General features: G+C 37.4%; 1 protein-coding gene across 1 annotated transcript in view; it reads right to left on the bottom strand.

Moving 5' to 3' along the window:
* LOC114646318 (speedy protein A-like) overlaps positions 1-17,208 on the bottom strand; it is a 67,400-nt gene extending 50,192 nt beyond the window's left edge. Inside the window, exons 1-3 of the mRNA XM_051930856.1 lie at positions 17,136-17,208; positions 10,937-11,122; positions 10,527-10,585 (exon numbers count right to left, since the gene is read on the bottom strand). Coding sequence (XP_051786816.1) covers positions 10,527-10,585; positions 10,937-11,114 — 237 coding nt within the window. The 5' untranslated portion in view covers positions 11,115-11,122; positions 17,136-17,208. The remainder of the gene's footprint in view (positions 1-10,526; positions 10,586-10,936; positions 11,123-17,135) is intronic.
* Between the last annotated feature and the right edge of the window lie 331 nt (positions 17,209-17,539).

A 17,539-nucleotide genomic window follows, 5' to 3' on the forward strand; every position in this document is an offset into this window, starting at 1 on the left:
TAACCTATAACACATGGAGGCTAATGAACCTTGGCAATTGGTTTTAACCAACCAATGATTCTTTACTCTCACTCTCCCTATTGGGGAGGTTCCTTCAGCATGCCAATTCTGTAGGAAAAGAAAAAGATAATCTCTCCCATACCAGGTGCCCTGCATTTACTTTAAGTCTTCAATCACTCTAAAGACAAAGTTTAGAAATTTAAAAACAAAGTAATATTTATTAAAATAGAATAGCAATAAACAATATAAATGGGTATTAAAGTCTGGATATATGTAGTCCTAAACACAAAAAGGACTAATCCTTTAAAGTCAGAAAGTTTATTTAAGATTAGCACCAGTGTCAAACGAGCAGCTTTTAGATTCAGTTGTTCAGCTGATGAAATTTCTTGCTGTCTCTAGTTCCTTTTACTACTAGGTTATAAAAATTGTCTGGTTGGTCTAAAGTAAGCTTATATATACACACAGCATGCGGTTCTAAAATTATGATTTTATTCCTCCAGGACAACGGAGGACAGTCCAACTTGCAATATATCATAAATAAATGTTATACTAGTGAAATGGTAAGGAAGGCTTGCTAGATCAAATATGATGGATTTCAGTTGTTCAACATTAGGTCCCTCACAATCTCAGAGGCAAACTTTGCAAGTAGGCTGAAGGTAAATGATCATCCAACCAAATGGCTCTGGAGCAGAATGAGTTACCATACCACAATCTTAAAACTGATCTCGGATCCCATCCAGTGTCTCACAGCTAGTGCCCTCTCCTCACAACTCGTATACAGATGTAGAACATTGGTAGCACTTGTGCTGGTCACTGCACAGGGACAAATGTGGGATGTGAGTTTCCCTTAAACCAGGTGCTGCATATTGGACTAGAGCTCACTTCTACCATAATCTCATTTTCTCCCTCTTTACTTAGGCAGGACATTTCATTTTTTTCAGCTCCTCACTCAACCAGAGCAGAGGTCTACTTAACTGCTCAGTAGAAACCTGAACAGCCAAAAAGAATGATTTTCACACATTCATCATACACCACAGTGGTAAACAATGGACATTCATAATTGAGCAACTCTGCAAAAGCTGAACCTTAGGAACCAAGGTTGGTAGCGAGAAAGTCTTCAACAGCTTGTACAGAAGCATGTTTACTCCTCTAAATGTATTTTACCATACATTCTTTTCCATCTTCTTCAGGACAAGTAAAACCAGGGAACTGTGAAGGATTACATTTAATTTTGTCTGCATAAGGTTACATTTATAGTCTGTGTGTGCATATTAAAATTTAATCAGCAATGTACAAAGAGGTGGGTGACTTAAGTCACATGATTTGGCACAAGTCTTAACTTTGACTCCCGGCTTGCATGACTACTTAAAACATGACTCGCTTATTGATGCTTTGTGACTTACAGTTAGGTCCATAAACATTTGGACAGAGACAACTTTTGTCTAATTTTGGTTCAGTACATTACCACAATGAATTTTAAATGAAACAACTCCGATGCAGTTGAAGTGCAGACTTTCAGATTTAATTCAGTGGGGTGAACAAAACAATTGCATAAAAATGTGAGGCAACTAAAGCATTTTTTTAACACAATCCCTTCATTTCAGGGGCTCAAAATTGGACAAATTAAATAACTGGAAATAAAATGTTCATTTCTAATACTTGGTTGAAAACCCTTTGCTGGCAATGACAGCCTGAAGTCTTGAACTCATGGACATCACCAGATGCTGGGTTTCCTCCTTTTTAATGCTCTGCCAGGCCTTTACTGCAGCGGCTTTCAGTTGCTGTTTGTTTGTGGGCCTGTCTGTTTGAAGTTTAGTCTTCAACAAGTGAAATGCATGCTCAATTGGGTTAGGATCAGGTGACTGACTTGGCCATTAAAGAATTTTCCACTTCTTTGCTTTAATAAACTCCTGGGTTGCTTTGGCTGTATGTTTTGGGTCATTGCCCATCTGTATCATGTAACGCCGCCCAATCAATCTGACTGCATTTAGCTGGATTTGAGCAGACAGTATGTCTCTGAACACCTCAGAATTCATTCGGCTGCTTCTGTCCTGTGTCACATCATCAATAAACACTAGTGTCCCACTGCCACTGGCAGCCATGCACGCCCAAGCCATCACACTGCCTCCACCGTGTTTTACAGATGATGTGCTATGCTTTGGATAATGAGCTGTTCCACGCCTTCTCCATACTTTTTTCTTGCCGTCATTCTGGTAGAGATTGATCTTGGTTTCATCTGTCCAAAGAATGTTTTTCCAGAAATGTGTTGGCTTTTTTAGATGTTCTTTAGCAAAGTCCAATCTAGCCTTTCTATTCTTGAAGCTTATGAGTGGCTTGCACCTTGCAATGCACCCTCTGTATTTACTTTCATGCAGTCTTCTCTTTATTGTAGACTTGGATATCGATACGCCTACCCCCTGGAGAGTGTTGTTCACTTGGTTGGCTGTTGTGAAGGGGTTTCTCTTCACCATGGAAATGATTCTGCGATCATCCACCACTGTCGTCTTCCGTGGACGTCCAGGTCTTTTTGTGTTGCTGAGTTCACCAGTGCTTGCATTCTTTCTCAGGATGTACCAAACTGTAGATTTTGCCACTCATAATATTGTAGTAATTTCTCGGATGGGTTTTTTCTGTTTTCACAGCTTAAGGATGGCTTCTTTCACCTGCATGGAGAGCTCCTTTGACCGCATGTTGTCTGTTCACAGCAAAATCTTCCACATGAAAGCACCATACCTCAAATCAACTCCAGGCCTTTTATCTGCTTAATTGATAATGACATAACTACGGACTTGCGCACACCTGCCCATGAAATAGCCTTTGAATCAATTGTCCAATTACTTTTGAGCCCCTGAAATGAAGGAATTGCGTTAAAAAAATGCTTTAGTTGCCTCACATTTTTATGCAATTGTTTTGTTCACCCCACTGAATTAAATCTGAAAGTCTGCACTTCAACTGCATCTGAGTTGTTTCATTTAAAATTCATTGTGGTAATGTACAGAACCAATATTAGAAAAAAGTCGTCTGTCCAAATATTTATGGACCTAACTTTAACTCTGACTTAAGATAAATGACTTGCATTCTCACGTTATAGCATACCAATTATTTTTTAAATTGCATTCTTTTCAATTTATATTCTGTTAATATATTCCAAGCACAGTCATCATGAATAATCCACGTGCTGGACGGCAACAAGCACCGAGGTTTGGCAATTTGAATATTTTCAATTTACTGCAGATTATAAAGAATGAAAAGGTTGTCCACAATATCAGAGTCAAAAAAAAAAAATAGTCACCTGTACAACACCTTCAAACTTTATCATTTCAAGATTCATAAAGACAGTTGTACTTGCTTGAGAGAAGACCTCAAATATCGTGACTGATGAGTAACTGGAAACCGTTGTGCGTCTCCTCGACTGGATGTCATCTTTACCAATCCTGTTTCACACTGCTCCATCTAAACCCACTCCACAATTTCTCCACATAGACTCAAGTCACTTATTCTACTCAGGGGGCGACACTGCGATCCAGTGTATACTTGGTTTCCCATCTCTGGAGTGCCGATCCAAGCAAGGCCCAGTCCTGCTGCGAAGTCACACAAAGGGGATGTTGCAGAGAAGAGCAGTATAAATGCTTTATCATACAGTAAGTGATGTCCCATAGGTGTAACACAAGGCTGCTGATGTTATGGCCAAACATAAACCAAGATATCCAAGTTAAGATTTCTGTAACTAATGCAATGGGCAAGTGACAATGTGGAGTTCTCACACTCACGACCCTTGTGCGGTTTCATTGTAATGTGGCAACTTTGATTTATTTTATGAGAGAATATTGGCAACTAAAAACAAATACTACACAAGCTAAACACTGCCAAGGGTGTGAAATTAAAATCAACAGTTGGCATCTTATTACATTTTTGAGAGGTAGATTGTTTTATTTAACATTTTATAACTACCTTTGTTGTTATTTCTATATACTTTTGTTTACTAGAGATGATCGCGTTTAAAATGATGAATATGACTCAAGTGAGGGCAGTAGGAGTCACAGCTCTTTGCATCATTCAATAAAATGCAAAGCTGAAAGTTGAAGTGCTTTAGTTTAGCTGAACTACTATATGGGTATCTGTGATTGTAGGAACTGTCCACAGACTCTCCCTCATTGTTCAAAGTGGCAGTGAGAATACAAGTAGTGCCTTCCTCCTTCCAGTTACTGGGTTAGGCAGGTGTTTAGTCATGGAGAGGCGATAATGCAGCCACACTGTTCACAAATTAGTGAACAAACTATTTTCTACAAGTTCAATGCATTCTACAAGATGACGAGTTTATGAATATTTAAATATGCAAAATTATATAAAAAAAAATTGAAATGACAGTTGATAATGCAAGTATACTCTGAAGTGGGCAACACACTGGTAGTGCTGCTGCCTTGCAGTAAGGAGAACAGGGTTCATGTCCTGCATCCCACTTCATGGAGTTTACATGTGCTCTGCAAGCCCATGTGGGCTCCCTCACACAGTCCAAAAGCACAACTGGATTGGTCATGCTAAACTGACCCTAATGTGTGTCTGTTGGTACTGTGATAGACCGGTATCCTGTCAAGGGATTGTTCCTGCCTTGTGCCCTATGCCTGTTGAGATAAGCTACAGCTTTCCTACGACCCTATTCTGGGCATAGTGAGTTTGGAAGATGGATGGATGGATGGATGAATGGATGGATACTTACAAGTGACAGTCTTTCAAAATGTAATTTTATTTAAATACTGTATTAGACACAGAGTACTTGTGGACACTGTAGAAATCAATAGTATATCAAAGTATTTATGCAAAAAACTTTTATATACAAGTCACTTATTTCTTGAGAATAAATTTTCTCTGAAAAAAACTATTCTTAGCTTAGATGTGTGTGTATATATATATATATAATAAAATTCACATTTTCATAACTAGTTTAAATTGCAGATAGTAGAAAATGTAAACACTTTTACTCTCAAGTCTTCTCAACTATAACTTGACTTGCTTGAATAAAGCCAGCTACTCGACTTAACTTGCTTGAATGTTATCATTATGACTTAAAACCTGAAGCTAACTGGAGACTTGGGGATAGCACTATCTGCATGACTCATCACTCTGGATTTTTACTAAAGAAAAACTTTTGTAGCAGTGTAAGCCATTTGACTGCTCAGTAAGTGGGCCAAAAGAATAAGACTTCTGTATTTTGTACCATATAAATAAAGCTAGTACAGCCCCGGCTCCTTTGAATTCGGCTGTGACCAGGTTGGTGCTTGCTCTACTGTCGTCTGTCTTTAAAGTGCCACCTGGTTGGTCTCAATTCTTCCACACAAAGAAAAAAAGAATTTTTGCTTAATGGATCAATCTCATGGCTCTGAAGTCCAGAAAAATTCCTCACCAGCAAAAAACTACAATGTTTCTCATTAAATAGTCAGAGAGCACCTCCTTAATGCCAATCTATAACAGTTGGAAAACAGTGAAAATGTTAGGATGTCTGACTGAAGAAAATCACTGGCATCATGGTGCAAGTACCTTTTTTTCCGGCCATGATTTCAATGATGCTCCAAATACAAAAAAAAAAAAATTAAATAATAATAAGATGAAAAATAAACACTATAAGAGATAAATATTTGTTTATTTCCCCACAAAACTAGAATTTGCAAACACTGCATATAAGTTGATAAATATTTTGTGTCTTTATTTGTATGGTTAAATACCCCTACCCCCTTTTAGGACTGAGTCTCTTTGTAATTTTTATGACAGGGTTGGGGGAAGTGCCTCAAACCAGTCTGGCAAGTGATTCTCTGCAGGGCTCTCTCAATCAACCCCCACAGGAAAGCCAGACTGCCTAGCTGGCAAACATCAGCACAGCAAATGGTTTTGGGGGCAGGTGTGAAAGGTATTGTGTGTTCCCATTGGTCTAAAGTTGCCTGAAGCCTTTAAGTACCATGACACCCTACTGGCTGTAGGGTTTGGTCACAGAATCTATAAACTTGCTTGCTTTACCCCTCCCTCTCTCTTTCTCTCATACCAACTGATGAAGGAGCATCTCACACACCATGAACTGAAAAGGACAACACAATGAAGAGCACAGCTCAGCAGTCATATTGAGACAGGCATGCAGCCTGTTCTGAAAAAAGTGGAGTCCTACAAAAATGAGGACTTAACTAGAGACATTTTAAATAACTAACAAGTCTGTGTGCCGCCTGAAACTACACATCAGCATTTATCAGGTTGTATGGTTGCCAATATTCAAATATACTTTGCATAATTATTTATGAATATTATTAATACATTATTTAAAATGTTATATGGAACAATACCTTCTAAACAGTGGTATATCTGTGAGATTTGAGGCATTCTGTCAAAGGATACATAATACAAAAGAGGAAAGTAGAGTAATATATTATACCAATACAAAACAGTTAGGATTTTAATTTTCCATTGACATCTTCTGTATTATATAATTTATACCAACTAAAGAACCAATGCTATCTTAATCTAGTTTGCATTATTAGTTCATCTTGGACTTGCTCCTACACAATTGTGCACGCAGTTCACACGTATGAAAATTTGAGAAATTTCTCGCATCCTATATGCACCATCATGATAAAAATGGTTATGCATTCCACAAAAAAAGAACAGTTTATAGAATGTAATCCTTAATTTCTACTAGTATTACACAATCTAGTGGATTCTGTCTATTATAAGATTAGTATTCCATATCCCAATTCCCTTCCTTATGTAAAAATTTCCAATTTAAAACACAGTGTTTAGTTAATCGTTGACATTCTGCAAAAGGTATAACCCCCAAGTTCAAATGTTACCAAAAGCTAGCTTCCTAAACTAAAATTTAAGAAACATTTAATATTTTCTAACATCCTTTGTATTGCTTATAACAGAGTTCTCCACAACAAGCAAAATCTGAGAAGACCAAACTTAATTCTACACCAGAGTGTTTTCTATAATTATATATATATATATATATATATATATATATATATATATATATATATATATATAAATAAATAAATAAATAAAAAAAAGGCCAAGGATGGCTGGCTGCTTTTATTCTTGAACTGATAAATTGACCTATCCAAAAACCTATTCCAACAAATGCAAACGAAGTGCATGTGTGTACTGTATAATATTAACAAAAACAGCAGCTTACTACTGAAAACGGTAAATATAGGAGTGAGTGGGGATCGAACCGGGACTCTTGATTACACTTGGTTTGCGTCTGTACTTGTGCTGTTACTTAGAGTCAGATGGGGGGGGGGGGTGATGTTAGAGCCCCGTGAGCTTATTCAGTGCAGCAGGAACAACGCACATGTTGATCTTTTTTTTTTCTTTCAGTACATGTGGCTTCCCTGTTTATTTATATATCTCTGCCTGTCTGTCTCTCTATTACGCAGTGCTCTGTCTGTCTGTCTGTGTGTTATGGATCTTAAAAATAAGTTATAAGGACAGTTGTTCATGTTAATTGCAGTCTCAATTCTTAAAAAATATTTTTAAAGGAGCATCCCACATGAAAATATAACGATCTCATTAACTGACAGTGCATACCAATTTATACATTTTATGTCCGTTTGAGGTTAAAAAGAAAAAAAAAAAAACAAAAAAAAACAACACTTTACCCCCAGCGGGGAATCAAACTCAAGTCTGCGAAGCATGGCAAAGCTGCTGCGCTCCGAGAGGTAAATCTTAGCGCACTACGCCACAGAAACTGGTGTATCGTCCTTGAAGCTTTTGTGAAAATGTTTATTTGATCTTTGCAACTCGGGCTTTACACATTCTATAGTTTATGCCTACATTTTGTAACATTTATTACTAAAATATGAAAAAGTTTGTTTTAACAATGTGTTTACACAGATTACTGTAGAAACGGAACACGCATGAAATGTGTGTGTTCCAAATAACGATCTATTATTTCCACTCTAAAACTCCACTTTACTCCCAGATAATCAATCAAGGCATGAGCTGGGAAAAGTTCGTGCACGTTCTGAGTTGGAGGGGGATGGAATAGCCGGCTGCTTGTCTTTATCAGCACATTTAGAGGACAAAAGATGCTGGCGGAGAGGTGTGAACGGATTTAAGAAGCGATTTAAGGTGGGCCGGATCTACGAGTTTTTTTGTAGGCTCTGGTAACTCTAGTGTTAATGGAAACTGCACTTGCAGATTGTACTTAATACAAAGCTTGCTTACCAACATGAATCACTAATGGCTTGTGCTTCATGTAATGTGCTGAATTAAAAAGGTTTTGAAAAGTAGGACTTTCCAAAAAGATGAAGCCAGGACTTGGCTCTCTTAGCATCTGTTTGACAAATACCAAAAAGTAAAACATTTTACTGTCTCCAACCATGAAAATGCTTCTATATATAGCCAGACACAATGACTAAGTGTTTTTGCATCAGTCCTCCTAAAACAGCTTCATTTTGGAAGTCTGTTTAAAGAGTACCACCTGCTCCAGTTCCCCTGTCATGTCTACCAAGTCCTCTTAAACATTTAAGGGGAACCACAAGCGAACCATTTTTGTTCAGTAGAAAACTATTTGTCTATACCTCTCATTATTCCTAGAAAGCACACTCTCCTTTTAAAGGATTTGCAGGCAAGTTCATATAATTCTATGTTTTAAAGCAAACCACTGAGAATTTTCTGTTTCACAAAATCTGAAAACACATGCAGACTCTGGACAAAACTGCTCTACTGGTATCAATGAAGACGTTCCGCTTATAGCTTTTACAATATTATTTTAAAAAAACCACACACCTTACATCACCAAATGTGATAATGCGTGTTGACAACCACAAGTTAATGCCTCCACCTAATGTAATCTTCAGGAGCTGTATAATCTTTCTTCTGTGATGGTACTTAACAATAGATTTTGGGTTTAAGTCTTCATGCCTTGTGGCACTTGACCAGTGGATCTGCAGCATTACAACCTGTGCTTTTATTATGATTTTTTTTTTTTTTTTTTATTATATAAAAACTTTATTATTATCACTACACTGTGAAAGTTATTTCATGTTGTTACTGAAATATACCAAATGCCATTTTGGCTCACAATACCTGGTGCTTCCTGTGCTACCATTGTTCAAGCAGTTATAATTTATATACAGTGATCCCTCGCTATATCGCGCTTCGCCTTTCGCGGCTTCACTCCATCGCGGATTTTATATGTAAGCATATTTAAATATATATCGCAGATTTTTCGCTGCTTCGCGGGTTTCTGCGGACAATAGGTCTTTTAATTTCTGGTACATGCTTCCTCAGTTGGTTTGCCCAGTTGATTTCATACAAGGGACGCTATTGGCAGATGGCTGAGAAGCTATCCAGCTTACTTTCTCTCTCCCTCTCTCTCTCTCTCTCTCTCTTGCGCTGACGTAGGGGGGTGTGAGCAGGGGGGCTGTGTGCAGCTGCTTCCTGAAGGACATGCTGCACGGAGCTTCGCATACTTAAAAGCTCAAAGGGCACGTATTGATTTTTTTTATCTGTCTCTCTCTCTCTCTCTTCCTGCTCCTGACAGAGGGGGTGTGAGCTGCCGCCTTCAACAGCTTTGTACCGGCGGTGCTTCGCATACTTAAAAGCCAAAAAGCCCTATTGATTTTTTTTTTGACTGCTTGCTTTGCACTCCTTTGAAAAGGAAGATATGTTTGCATTCTTTTAATTGTGAGACAGAACTGTCATCTCTGTCTTGTCATGGAGCACAGTTTAAACTTTTGAAAAAGAGACAAATGTTTGTTTGCAGTGTTTGAATAACGTTCCTGTCTCTCTACAACCTCCTGTGTTTCTGCGCAAATCTGTGACCCAAGCATGACATTCTAAAAATAACCATATAAACATATGGTTTCTACTTCGCGGATTTTCCTGTTTCGCGGGTGGCTCTGGAACGCAACCCCCGCGATGGAGGAGGGATTACTGTACAGTATGCTAATTAAGGTATAAAATGTGAGAATTCATAATACCATATGATCATTTACATACTTAAATGTGATAAAATGCTTATAAGAGTAAGATTGCTTTGTAAATTTGGATTTGAACATATCTGGATTGTTTCTCCTGTAGACAGCAGGTTTTACAAATGCCAATTTTAGGAGAATTTTCTGCCCCTGACATCTGTTGATCCATCTCAACATCACCATAACAAACACAAACCTTGACCCACCACAAATTTAACCTCCATTGAAGCAGTATAGAGTATAATAACTGATGTTCTCTCTTTCCCTTTTGTGAGAAACTCTTGCACTAAATGTTTGAAAATATTTCTTCACTCAGGGGGAATTGTAGATGCAGTATATGGAATATGCTTTAAAAGGTGAATGGTTGTCCTTAATAGTTCTACAAATTCTAACTAGTTTACCACACATTCTAATGATCTATTGTATACTGTAATTTCATTGGTGTTTACAACCCCTTGATTTGTAGTAAACATGCTTTGTGAAGCATTTGGTGGTGTTCACTATGAAAGATTCCACAAAAATAAAGAAAATGACTGAAATAAATATCACTAAGCAAGCCAGTACCTTGTCTGATATTCTGCAGCACACATCTGATCGCAAAAAATCCTGGATTATCTTCCAGTCTGGAACAAGAAGCAAAACCAATGCTAGCACTGACATGTGAAGAAATTGTTATCCAAGACTTGAATAATAGTGATCAATAGAAATTTGTGCAACATAGTAAATTTCAATTACAAAGTAAAATGTAATTAAATAAAATCAATATAGTACAGAATTACAATATATGTGGTCAACAGCTTGTTAGAGAAACACTGCTATGCAAGATGTGGTTCTTGAAACTGAATTTAATACAACAAATAATCACACTTAAAAAATAAAAACAAAGATATGTAAACAAAATCATAACAAAATAATCATGAGCAGTACAAGTTTATTCATTCAGCCTATGGGAAAGTTAAATCAAATGACTTTACCTAGCAGTCTGTAAAAGGCCCGGACTTCCAGCATCCTATCAGATGACACAAGAATGCAGTTTTTTGCTATGCAGAAACTCCCCTGCTTTTTTTCTTGGTGCTGCAAGTGGCATATTCTCCTCTTCACTCTAACTGTGGCCAGAGAAGCAGCCTGTGAACAGCTCTGTGAATGCCTCATGGCCAACACTGTGGGTGGATTATGGCACAAGTTAACAAAAAATTATACACACATATATACACATACATACATATAAAATTTCATTCATAAAAAACAATTCTAGGAAATGTATTTTACATATTAAATGCACATTTATCGCTTATTTTCAAATCCTACTATTCTAATATAGGCTCACACCACAAACGGGACAAAGTTTATCCTGGCAAAATAAGGCAAAAAGCATCAAGCAGCAGTAGACCAGGAACAAGGACACCACACATAGCACACTTATTCATTGAGTAATTTAAATAAACATATTAACTTCATGTTGTTTGTGCATCTTTGAGATGTGGAATATAATGGCAAACAGAATGTGGGAACAACATACGGACAATGACCATACTTGACTTTTAATGCAAGACCCAGGAGCAGTAGGATACTGGGCCAGACTGACACATTCAATTAATCAACCTTTTGCAACAATTGCAGAAGGATTTTTGGAAAAAGGGAGTTGACCGGTCCTATTAGTAACAAAAAAAAAAAAAAAAAAAAAAAAAAGCCATACAAGAAATAGAGGTGGTTGGCTACAACATTTATAAGCTAACAAGAAACACAATAGCAACATTACAAAGTAAGAGATAAAGTATGTCATACTGTAGTTACAAACTGCTTCCTTAGATATTAGCCAGTCTAGAATTAAATCCTGGTCTTAGCTACTGCCCTGGTAGAATTTACATCTTCTCTGTCTACATGGGTTTCCCTTACACATCCCTGAAAAACATTAATTAGTAATTCCAAATTGGCCGTTATTGGTTCTTGCCTTGTGTCCAGTGCTTCCAGGATAAGCTCCCGTCCAATCCCTCATAACCCACACCTCCACCTTCCTGGGGCCTCATGTATAAACGGTGCATACGCACAGAAATGTTGCGTACGAACATTTCCACGCTCAAATCGCGATGTATAAAACCTAAACTTGGCGTAAAGCCACACACATTTCCACGGTACCTCATGCCCTGGTGTGCGCAATTTCTCCGCTCGGTTTTGCAGACTGGCGGCACCCAGTGTCAAAGCAGTGCTACTGTTCCTGTGTGGTCACCCTTTCTTTCTTAGACCCACATTCCTGACGCAGCTTTATAAATACACTGAAACTAACTGCATATTGTTTATTAGTGTAATACATCTGATTGTAATTAACCTGCAGCAATATAATGGTCCAGGGAATAGCCATAGTATTCCAAATACCATAACTGCTTTAGTGTTGTTACTCTCGATGCATCTTCTTCCTCTTTCAGCTGCTCCCGTTAAGGGTTGCCACAGCAGATCATCTTTTTCCATATTACTCTCACTGCACCACTCGGAGTATTTATATCACTGTATCTGAGTGGGGAATCACAGCAGCAGCTGATCGGAAAGAGAATTATCGGTATATAGCATGAAGCAGACGCTGCCTGAGCCACGGCAAAACATTTCAGAGACTTTCCTGTACGGACTTCGCGGTTTAGAAAAAGTTTCATCTCAAGAACTATAAACGCACTAAATCAGTCCATCAAGTGCTCCTTGTAGAACTGTTTGTACTTATAAGTACAATCACCTCACTGTAAACTTGGGATACAGTTATAATATTGCACAACCTGCGCCACTTTATAAAGCGCATATTTACATATGATGACGATATTTTTAAGATGAAATGCAGCAAAATAGGTTGATTATATTATACAGATAAAACTTTAACTTCATTTAAATAATCTGTATTGTTAATAATTAAACATGTGAGGACACGGTGCCGCAGCGCTAGCTAGTTCATGGATTGTTCCTGCATTGCGTTGTATTCTTGCTCGTACTGACGCGACGCTGGAAGGATAGATGGATAGAATAATTAAACATGTACTACGAAGATATTTCAATGTTCCTTAAAAGTATTGAAGAATCGGCGTTCTAAGCTTACAGATGGCTTCACGTCTATTACAGAGCCGATTGTGTGGCGATTGGGTATTTGGAGAAAGAAAAGTAAGGACAGGAATTGGAGGTTAGTACGTTTGAAAAAGACAGTACTGCTGCAATAAATTATTTCATCGAAGGTCACGCATGGCGCAGCAAGCCTCTTGCATGAGACATGAACAAGCACTGTGCCACCGTGTTCCCATGTTTAATAACATGCTTTAACTCCTATCATCCTGAAAAAGATATCACGCATACATCTCAGTATTTTAATTATTCAGAGAGCTGTAATATCACGAATGTAATGGATTCTGTGCCCTGTTGGAGAAAAAGAAAGCCCATTTAAGAAGCAGGTAGTGATTCATACACACAGCACATAGAAGATCAAATACAGAACAAAGCATTTAATGTGCTACTTTAGTTACAAAGGGATTTGAGAAACTAGTAAATTAAACGATTTTAAGATGAAGTTTATGATGTTCTGCTTTAATGGCAAAATAAACTATGACATTTCGTGCTTTTTTCCACCACTGTGTGCCTATTTTTTTTGTCTGTACCCTAATAAGCTTTCATATGATACTCAGACGGTGGGCTACGACTTGCCTTTTCACGGCGACTTTGACATGTGATTTTTTTATTTTGGGCACTGTGCGACTTTGTGAACTTGAGCTTTCAAGTTTCTCCGACACTCTGTCACTTGACCAACTTCATTTTGTTGATTATACCACTGTTTAAACCAACAAATAATACGTTTTTCCTTTGCCTCCATTTGGTATTCGCTGAAATACTTATATTTTCCCCTGTGCTTTTCCCATTGTCTTTTCACAGAAGGCTGATCTTAAGGGCTATTTATATTGATTTGCATATTCAAAGAGGTGTAATTCTGGGAGGAGTTGGGGTGGGACAGAAGGCGCGTGCATTACTTTTCACTCTGATCAGAATTTATGTAGCGGAAGAACGTGGAAGTTTGCGTACGTACAGATTCCTGCATCCGGATTTTTTTGTGCGTACGCACATTCCTGCTTTTGTGCTTATGCCATGATATAGTGTGAGTTCTACGCACGGTGTTATGCATGAGGCCCCTGGAGAGTTAAGTGGATTGGAAAATGTTATTTGAAATTAAGCATATAAACAAGTTAAGACATCAATAAGCATAATGTTAATAGAACAATGAGGTGCAATAACTGCTCGATTACTGCAACAGTTTCTTTAACAGGCAATACAGATTGTACTTCTGAAAAAGGTACCCAGCCAGCAATACAAATGCTTAAAAAAGAAAATGCACACAACAACTATAGAAGCAAAAGGTTGCCTTGGCAATTAACTCACCATTTTTTACTTAAAATCCTAATACTGGAGGACTCCTGTGTCTGTTGTCCCCTCACCACCAGCAAGTTATTTTACCTCTAACTGATCTTATTGTTTAAATAACTGATCTCAACCCCCGTTTCTGCATTTAGAAAAGAGAGGACTCATGTGAGATTTAAAAGTTCCTAAGATATATTGGTCCTTCTGTGACAATGTTAAGGCCTTAACTTTTTTTCCCCCATTGTCTTATCAATTCACCTTTCTGTGGAGTTTGATCCTTTACATTATGACAACTAACGGGAAAGACAAGAGTAGCTGAAGGGTTGCAACTACTTCAATGTCAGTCCCATGAACATGGTCACTAGGAAATGATAGCTTAAATAACCAGAACACCTAGAAAAGCAGAATGAAAATCATAATGATGAAGATAACAAGAACCTTAAAAACCAAGATTAAACAAATACAATAAATTATCTCTTTACAACATACATAAAATGCCTACTACGTTTAAAAAAAAATAGCAAACCCAAATTTGGAAGTGACACAATTATCTGTCATTTCCCCGGTTGTCTTCCATTTATTGTTAAATGTCATTATTGTGTAGCTAAGGGTACAACTGACACCGGGGAAAAAAATTGCAAGAGAGTGTTAAGAACTTAGAATATGGAAAAATGTGAATCTCATACAGCTGCTCTTTTACAAATACAGAATGGGGGGGGGGGGGGGGGGTACCATGAGATCAATTAGCAGTAAAATGATTTGCCATTTCTGATCCTGGTTGGGGCAAAAACTTGTAGTCACAAGAGCTCTCTAGAACTGAAATAGTTTACCACTGATATAGACTGCTACTGATTAAGTAAAAAGGGAAACTCCACTTTAAATTGATTTGCAAACTATAAAACCTGGGGTTATAGCCATCATCCCTCCTTAAACTCACTGAAGCTAATTATACACTATAAGCATCTGGTGCAAGATAAAAATTAACACAACTACTCTTTATTTTACAAAAGTAAAACCTGAGGTTAGTTTGTGGTTTTGTAAGAATGGAAGAAAAAAAATGGTGAAAACATTTGAATATAAAAATAATAAAATCAGCACCTAAATTAAAACGACTGTATTTATATTAAATATTTTAAGCAATGTTAAAGTTTCATACACATGAAATGCTTACAAAAAAATTAAACATTTTACATTCTTGCAATACATTACTGTTACACTTTAATGGATATGAAACTAAAAAAAGTTAGTTTTTATGTCATCTAATGTCTAAGAGTCTGGATTTTATATTGAATATGATTCATAGATCTTTGTTCCAAGCGGAAAGCTAGGCTTTTTACAGAAACTTAATAAACAAATGAATATTATAACAAACCAAATACACACGGGAATTACTTAAAATAAAGAAAACTTCTGACTCGGCTAAAGATAAAAACAGCAGTCACGGTGAGCCATCATAGTGGTGTAAGTAATAATGGAGCCCCGGTTGCGCATCATGACACACTACTTCCAAATAACTCGTTGGCTGAAAGCACTCGGTGCTGGTGTGTCAGAGAGAGAACGGTGTAGCAAACTTCACTGGCCAACAAATAACAGTGACATCACATACAGTTTTTTCTTCGACTACCAGCGAAAAAGCAATGCACATAAAAATGTTATTTTGAAAGGCGTCTACAATACATTATGGCAGTCTTTGATTATTTCCAAACAAGCCAAGCCCATTTTGTATGTATTTAAGCAATTCTTCCCTCAGTTCTCTACAAATTAACAAGGACTACATAGATACGCCCTAACACATTTATTTTACCTCTGCTGCTTTTTAAAGATCGCAGTGTTGGGTTGCGAAAGCAGATCTTGACGCTGAGGAATATACGGTAATTTGTAAACGAACAGCTAGCTTGTTCAGTCACCCATTAGCGACCGGCTACTGGCAATTAAATCACGGTTAAACGGTGATGCCACAGCATGCTGTAATTTGCTGAACAAATGAATTATACAATTTATGTTTATAATGAGTGGTCCAATGTAGTTCCTTTGATAGCCTTAAATTGACATCAATTACAGAATTGTACGTATCTGCGGTACTCTTGAAATATTTCCTCCATGTAGTTTGCAGCCTGATTTTTGCTATTTGTCCGAAATGCCGCCAATCACCCATACTGCGCATGACCATGATCACCCACTATGTGTGAAAAGCCCACTCCGCTAACTCCCCATAAACTAGTGGAGTTAACTGCGCTTAAACGGCACTTTGTGACGTCATACCAAGGGTCAATCGGGACAATTGAGCTCATTTAACTTATCTGGCCGATTCTTTATTATAATATTATTATTATTAAATATTAATAATTTATTATTATGCCGTTCTTCATTTAGCAGTGTTTTTGCGGCGCAAAACTAGAGCTGTAGGTCGTGGGCGTGGCTTTATGCATTCGTTTTCTTGGGCTACACGAAAGCTTTGACTCCTCAAAAAACGTTGGCATTTTTTGCCACTGTCAAAAATTAATAGTAGAGGCCTATTTTATACACCTTTTCATGCAATCTACTGCCTTAAATGGTTGCATATTTTGAGAAATTTAAGATAAGAAGAAGCTTAAGTTTATTTCTAAAAAGCAGTATTTATAAGTTCCACCTTTGGTCAGCATCTTTTCAAAGACACTTTGTAAAGTTTAAACTCGCTAAAGAAGCCGCACGTATTCGATTTATCATTCATTTATTATTGATTTTTCTAAGTATAAAACATACGGTATGTAAAATATGGTAAAGGCTAAAATATTTTTACTTCTTTAAAACGCTTACCTGAAAAAGTAACTGCCGCGTCCCTGCTCCTATGTCGCTTATTGAACAAGCGATTGCAAAAACGCGCATGCGGAGGCTGTGAATTAACGCAAATCAGTAGGTGTTACAATTAGCTACGAGTACGATTTGGTGATATTTTAAAGTATTTTCATATTACTTTTAAATTTGACCGTTAAAAAAAATTAATGCTGCTGTAGCATTTTACAAAAAAACACATACTTTTTAGTATTTTCTTTGAGCGAGGCTTCTGTAGTGCCATCACAATTGAGTTGACCCCACCTGCAAGAAAGAGATGTTTAAACACAAAATGTTAGAACAGAATGAACTTCCATGTTACCATTCAGACATGTCAGTCATTGATATTCTATTTGCTTTTGGGCAAAATACCTTTGGCTTATCTGTTC

Source organism: Erpetoichthys calabaricus, chromosome 1 (genome assembly GCF_900747795.2).
Source record: "Erpetoichthys calabaricus chromosome 1, fErpCal1.3, whole genome shotgun sequence".
In the NCBI taxonomy this organism is placed as follows: Eukaryota; Metazoa; Chordata; class Cladistia; order Polypteriformes; family Polypteridae; genus Erpetoichthys; species Erpetoichthys calabaricus.